The sequence below is a fragment of the Polypterus senegalus genome, chromosome 12, assembly GCF_016835505.1.
Source record: "Polypterus senegalus isolate Bchr_013 chromosome 12, ASM1683550v1, whole genome shotgun sequence".
Classification (NCBI taxonomy): Eukaryota; Metazoa; Chordata; class Cladistia; order Polypteriformes; family Polypteridae; genus Polypterus; species Polypterus senegalus.
Genome location: NC_053165.1, coordinates 93,506,760 through 93,513,862, shown reverse-complemented (window position 1 = coordinate 93,513,862; position 7,103 = coordinate 93,506,760). Strand labels below are relative to the sequence as shown.

The window sequence follows — 7,103 nt, the reverse complement described above, 5'->3', positions numbered from 1 at the left end:
CAGAAGGTGGTCTTTATTGCACAGAATGGTAATAAAAAGTAAGCACCAAAGTTTAGAAGTTCCTTTTGCATAAATCATTTGCATAATCCATCCATCCATTATCCAGCCCACTATATCCTAACTACAGGCTCATGGGGGTCTGCTGGAGCCAATCCCAGCCAACACAAGGCACAAGGCAGGAAACAAACCCAGGGCAGAGTGCGCCAGCCCACCGCAGGGCACACACACCCTCTCCAAGCACACACTAGGGCCAATTTATTAGTGCCAATGCACCCAACCTGCATGTCTTTGGATTGTGAGAGGAAACCCACGTAGACACGGCGAGAACATGCAAACTCCACACAGGGAGGACCTGCGAAGCAAACCAAAGTCTCCTTACTGCGAGGCACCAGCGCTACCCACTGAGCCACCATGCCACCCATTTGTATAATAAAAGTCTCAAACCTGCTTAATCCAGTTCAGGGTGGTGGGAAGCCAGACGTTATCCCAGTGACCAACCCTGGATGAATCACCGGTCACACTCTAAGGGTGTTTTTCCCACCTTATTGTTACTCTGCATCATAAACACCACGTCGGATTCCATCTGCTCCTTTCTAGATGCTCTTCCCATAAATTGCTTTATACCGGAGATATTCTTCAAGACAATCGATGGCAACGCTGTCCACCGTCGGGTCAAACTTATTGGCAAAGAGATGATGCTGTCGTAGCATCCATTGGAGGTCTCCCGCTCCGTAAACGCAGACGGCTCTGCGATGAGTCCCAGTGCATCGTGGGTAGGGGGAGCCCTTCCTGACGTCTCCCTCCAGGTATGCCCATTTCACCAGCCGGGCGATAGCGCTCATGTCGCTGGTTTGGAATTTGTCGTTTGGGGGCACGGACCCCGGCACACCGTGCATTCTCTGTAGGGTGGCCCAGACGTGTTCATCCGGGCTGTAAGTGTCTTTGGCCCACTCTATAAACATCTGCGCATCCTTGTCACTGAACAGGTGCTCCACAAACTCCCTGCTGACCACGAAATAGGCGTTTCCGGTGAACATGGGGGAGCTGATGGGAGGTGAGGTCTTTTTGGTGTCAGTGCGGGAGATGGAATCCTTCACGTCATAGTGGTAGACCCAGCGATTTTTCTTGTGCTCCGAGGGACTCTCCGACTCGAGACTGTTCATGCCATTGAGTACTTTGAGGTTCTGGACGATCTCCGCGTTAGTCTTTATTGGGAAGTCCGTGCCACAAGTGTTAATTAAGTACCTCCAATGCACATCTTTGGACAGCAGATCCTGCATGCAGTTGAGGTCGGCTTGGACCCTTGACCACGAAGCGTAAACTACTCTTTCCAACTTGCTGGCTATAAAGATATTGGGCAGACAGGACACGATAGCTCGCACAGCCTGCTGGAAGTTCTCGGAGGACTTCCGGTCGACGTGCACACAGTAGATATTCTGTGGCGAGTAGATGGACCTCAGGAGCCTCTCGAACATTTCGATCTTCTCGTGCACCACCATAGAATAGGCAATTGGGAACTTCTCCTCTTCGTCACTCAGTGGGGCCGTCAGGAACTGTCTGGTTTCCACAAAGTGCCGACAGTCCACTGTCATGTTCAAATATTCTCCCTCGGTCATCAACGTTCTTTTATTGCCTTTCACAAGTCGAGTCAAAAGAGCCCGCTCGATTTCTTCATGGTCACCACGGATGATCCGGGAACAGTTGAAAGTGTCCTGTTGGGCTCTGCGGAAGAGCATTTGAGAATTGTCCCTCAGATGAAGTATGACGTACGCCTTCTCCATCAACCAGTGCAGCATCACCAGAAATAAGACAAGAAAAAACACCCAGCAAGTTCTCTTCAAAAGCTGTTGGAGTCGCTGATACCTTCTCTGCTTAGACATCATCTCTTTGATCTTAGCTGATTTCTCAAATCCTAAACTGAGCACAATCAGTTCTTATCAGAGGTCAGCCGCTCATCTAAGTGGAGGATGAAGTGCCAGCCTTGTTTCCCAGCAAGGTAGAAACACCTGACCGCACCTTAAATGTCTTCCTCCTGCATTCATTTACATCCCAAAAGTTAATATTTGACTATCCCCTCCTTCAGGCCATCTCCTTGGATTTCATAACAATCAGAAAGAGCAGCCGGACAAGGTGAGTCAGCAAACAAAAGATAAAAAATGAACTCTCCACCATGAAGGCGAGCCCTGTGCCCGTGGGTGATGTCGGCACTCTTGTGTTGGGAAACCGCAGGCCGCTTTTCAGAGGAAGGCCAAGTAAGCAAAATATGAGTCTGAATAGTGGAGGACAATATTCGTGGTCAACCTCCAGTAAGTGTGAGGGTGCAAGGAAGCCATGGCAGGAGATCCTGGTGGGCTCCCATGGCTCAAGGTTTTATTAGAGGTTTAAGAAACCTGTGATTAAATTCTGAGGTTTGCGCCTTTATTCTGCCATGTCAAATTAATCGTATGAGCTGGGAAGCCATCCGGCCCACTGTGGGGGTCGCCTACTTACAGTGTCCTGCATAATGTTTGGGATAAAGACACACTTGTCCTTGATGTACCCCTCTGCTACAAACTTTAAAATTACAAATCAAACAGTTCTGGCAGGATTAAAGTACACACTCTCATTTAAGAGAATTTGCATACATTTTGGTCACCCCGAACCAAACCCATTACAGGGCACCATCATGTTTGGGACACAGCAATGACAGGTCTGTTAAAGCCGTTGTATGTAGATCTTTGTTGCATATCCCAGCATACAATAAGTGCTCTGAAGTCTGTGATTCATAGACAGCACCCGGTGCTGAGAGGCTTCTCTGGTGATAAAGCCCATAATGTAGCTAATCTTCAGGTTTCGGGGGCTTGTCCCATTCACTTTTTTCCTCAGTAAAGTGGAACCTCGTGTCACAAACGTCTCGGACCACGTACAAATCGGGTTACGACCAAAAACTTCCCAAAACTTTTGCATCTGTTCATGACCACACACTCGGGTGACAAACAAGCCAGTTTCTCTTCCGGTTCAAACGCACCGGTGATTTCCACACGTGTTCAGTCTCTCCCTGTGTAGTGAGCGAGCGAGAGAGAGAGAGAGCAAGAGAGCGAGCGAGCGAGAGAGAGAGCGAATGAGAGAGAGAGAGAGAGCAAGAGAGTGAGCAAGAGATAGAGAGAGCGAGAGATAGAGAGAGAGAGTGAGCAAGAGATAGAGAGAGCGAGAGAGAGAGAGCAAGAGAGAGAGCGAGAGATAGAGAGAGAGCGAGCAAGAGAGCGAGAGAGAGAGAGAGAGCAAGAGAGTGAGCGAGCGAGAGAGAGCAAGAGAGCGAGCGAGCGAAAGAGAGAGAGATAGAGAGAGCGTGAGCGGTTAAAGAAGCCAGTAAGGCCGAGAAGGCAGTTAAAGAATGCACCGGGCTTGTTTTTAAAGAGACTGCTTTGAGCATTGTTTTAATCTCGTTGTATTTAATGATGACGTTTTTCTATTGAATCTTAACCTCCACTTCACTTCTGTTTTTATGGGATCATTTATTTATTGAAGGATTCTGAAAGCACTGCACTTTATTTAATTTGGACTTTGTTTTTGATTGTTATTTTGTTGATTTTAATAAAAGCACTTGGCACTTTTTGCACCATCCAATTGCTCCATTATAGTGCCTCACTGTCGTGCTCATCGGTAACATTACTGACGGTGAGGGGTATAAGGGCTCCCGGAAGCGAGATGGGAGCATGCAGTGTCACAGACTTTACCTTAAAACTGTAATCTCCTCTCCACCCAGTTCCTCCTCACGTCCTTCATGCCAGAACACGACTCATGCACGGTTAGTTTTCTTGGTTGATTATGGTTCGGTTTTGTATAAATTACAGATTTTTCAAATGTACATTTTTTCCATGTGCTTAAAACTCATTAAAAAAAGTGTTTACAGCAATCGGTTGATAAGGCTGTAACGCGAACTCTTGCAATGTTAGTTTTCTCTGTCCAAGTTTTTCTCAGTGTTATTCAATGTTTTTACATTTAGTTTACTATTACACTGTGCATTCTATGGTATAATTAACTATTTTGTACTTAAAAATCTTAAAAAAAATATATATTTACTTACAGTTTGTACGGTCTGGAATAGATTAATTGTATTTACATACAATCCTATGGGGGAAATTACTTCGGGTCATGACCAAATCGGGTTGCGACCAGAGTTTTGGAACAAATTACGGTCGTGACCTGAGATTCCACTGTATATGGAAGTCCTGCTCAATTGAATTTAAATCTGGTGACTGGCTCTGCCATTCAAGAACTTTCCATTTTTTTCAGCTTTGAAGAACTCTTGTGTTTGACTTGTAATTTTAAACTATAGAGCAGAGGGTGTACGTCAAGCAGAATCTTGTCCCAAAGATTATGCATACAGTGCCAGTTCATAGTCACCATTTAACCTAAAGAGAACATCTTTGGGAGGTGTGAGGAAAAACACAAATGGGCGTGAGAAGACCCACAAAATTTGACTAAGATGTAGCGTCGCTAGAGAAAGTCCAGAGAGGAGCTACTAAAGGGTGTGAGCTTTGAGGAGAACGTGAAGGAGCTCAGCTAGCGATGGGCATTCCAGCTCAATTTACTGAATCGATTCTCTCAAACTACTCATTTAAGTAAATCGATCCTCTTGATTCATTTGATTCATTTTTAAGGATAGTTTAAGTTCCTTTGGGTCCCCACTCTCAATACCTTACAAATATTTAATTAAAAATGAATTGCGATAATTTGGAATTTTATATGTATGCATTTACCATTACAATAATCCATAGAGAACCACAGACATGTGGAATAAGAGACCAAGTCTTGTGGTCGACAATAGGACTTTAGGGGCCTTCAAAACTCAACTTGATGGCATTTTAGAAGAATTCAGTAGATAGGTCTGGTGAGCTTTGTTGGTCTGAATGGCCCATGCTTGTCTAGATTGTCCAAATATCAGGGTAAATGTTCTTCATACAGAGAACCACAGACACTTGGAATAAGAGACCAAGTCTTGTGGTCGACAATAGGACTTTAGGGGCCTTCAAAACTCAACTTGATGGCATTTTAGAAGAATTCAGTAGATAGGTCTGGTGAGCTTTGTTGCTCTGAATGGCCCATGCTTGTCTAGATTGTCCTAATATCAGGGTAAATGTTCTTCATACAGAGAACCACAGACACTTGGAATAAGAGACCAAGTCGTGTGGTCGACAATAGGACTTTAGTGGCTGTGGTGTAGTGGGTCCGCAGTTTAAATAATCCATTTGGCCATGTCAGTCTCCGTGGGTGCTGATGAGGTAATTGGAGTGAGTAGCACCTGCCCATGAGGGTGCGATCTTTCTCATTTGCTTAATCAGCTTCCTGCAGTGCGTGATTGAGGCACTGCACCCACGGAGCCGTATAAGAATGAGCCGGCACAGAGAAACAGGAGAGAGACGTAAAACAGACGGAAGGAAAAAGGAAAGAGAAGGAAAAGAGAGGAAAGGCTTGAAGAGCGACAGCAGCATCGGGGGGTTAAAAAGAATGGACGAGCCAGCCACCTGAAAGAGAGGTCAGCGCGGTCCGGGGTCCCGTGTGGAGCAAAGGATCAGCACTTGAGGGACGGATAATGACCACTGACAATGTGTAGGAGTGGGTTCGATCGAGGTGGAGTCCTTCCTAAGGATTTGAGGGACGACTACGAGTGCAAGAAGGAAGACAAGAGGACAACCGACCCCGAGGCAGCCAAGACGAGAGGACCACGACTCCTGAAGTGTCTTCAGCTGAGCAAGCCTTTTGTGATCTGGAGAGCCTGGAAATGAGCTGTGTTTGGCTGGTGTGGCCGCAGTGAGTGCTGCAGGTTGTAATCTCGTTTTAGACCAGCGTTACATACTTAACTTTTATCGACATTTATCCAACTCTTATATTTATTTTTGTAGTATCAGAATGTCGTTTAAGTTCATTTGTTTTGGTTTCAATAGATGTGTTTTTCATATTTTCGATTCTTGTCTTTTTTTCACATCTTCACGTCCTGCTTTTTGTTACTTTATGCCCCTAGGGGGGGCCCGCCCCACAGGTTGAGAACCGCCGTTTTAGACATTTGGTTTCTACCTTGTCTTTGTGGATTATTTATTTAATGACTTTGAAAACTGCACTGTTTTGGACACTGATTCTGTTTGGATTTTTGTAATAAATGCACGTGCACGTTTGCACCATCCCCTTGCTTCAGGCTGATTTGTCCCCATAGACCAGCTCATCTGGTTAGGTTGCAGACGGTTTTGGGTTCTTCGAGGACTCCCAAAAAGGGAAGAGGGAGTGTGGAGCAGGACCCGCATCGTCACAGGGGCCTTCAAAACTCGACTTGAGGTTACTGTGTCTTGGAGGAATTCAGTGGATAGGAGCAGCGAGCTTTGTTGGGCTGAATGGCCTGTTCTCATCTAGATAGCTCTAATGTTCTAATAAGGAATCCAAGTGTGCCGCTCCTTGAGCCCCTTTTCCCATTCTGGGATGGCACGATTATTATCTGCGTCACTAATCTCCAGTGTCGTAGCAAAAAGAAAAATAACAGAAATGAATCAATGATGTGGTGTGCGACTAACCAAGACGACTTCCCTTCTAGCCACACAATAAGTACAGAGCGCACCAAGAGAAGTAAAATATATGACTGGAAATAGAACTGTTATTGTAAATAGTGTACGAAACGCCCAACAAAGCAATCAACTATTATGAAAAATTCCCACCCTGCAGCGCACTCGCCACACAGACGGATAACTCTACTGATAAAACATGAATTCACAAATAACAATTATCTTAACTAAGAGTGAGAACAAAGGCCCTTTAAATGATCATCAGACGAATTACTGTTCCTTCTTTCTTTATTTTTTTTTAATGTCCATTATTATTTATTACCGTATTTACGGGTGTACCATGCGCACATTTTTTCCCGAAAATTAACATTAGAAAATCAGGCACGTGTCATACACGAGGAAATGTAATTCTGTAATGTTTACTTCTTCTGCTTGTGCTCGCTCGCTCGCTCTCTCGCTCTCGCTCTCTCTCTCTCTCTCTCTCTCTCTCTCGCTTGCTCACCCACTCACGCTTTCTCGCGCTCGCTCTCTCTAAACGATTCCTATACCATCACAACGTGCATCGTACAC

At 45.3% G+C, this 7,103-nt stretch overlaps 1 protein-coding gene across 1 annotated transcript; it reads right to left on the bottom strand.

Annotated features, from left to right (window-relative positions):
• Nucleotides 1-470: 470 nt before the first annotated feature.
• On the bottom strand, nucleotides 471-2,142 carry gcnt3 (glucosaminyl (N-acetyl) transferase 3, mucin type). The gene has a single exon (XM_039772489.1). It carries the CDS (start codon nucleotides 1,881-1,883, stop codon nucleotides 594-596), a length of 1,290 nt encoding a protein of 429 aa, XP_039628423.1. The 5' UTR covers nucleotides 1,884-2,142; the 3' UTR covers nucleotides 471-593.
• Nucleotides 2,143-7,103: the final 4,961 nt, after the last annotated feature.

What these genes read in the sequence shown, in the direction of transcription:
- gcnt3 (XM_039772489.1), bottom strand. Translation starts at nt 1,883, where the DNA reads ATGATGTCTAAGCAGAGAAGGTATCAGCGACTCCAACAGCTTTTGAAG.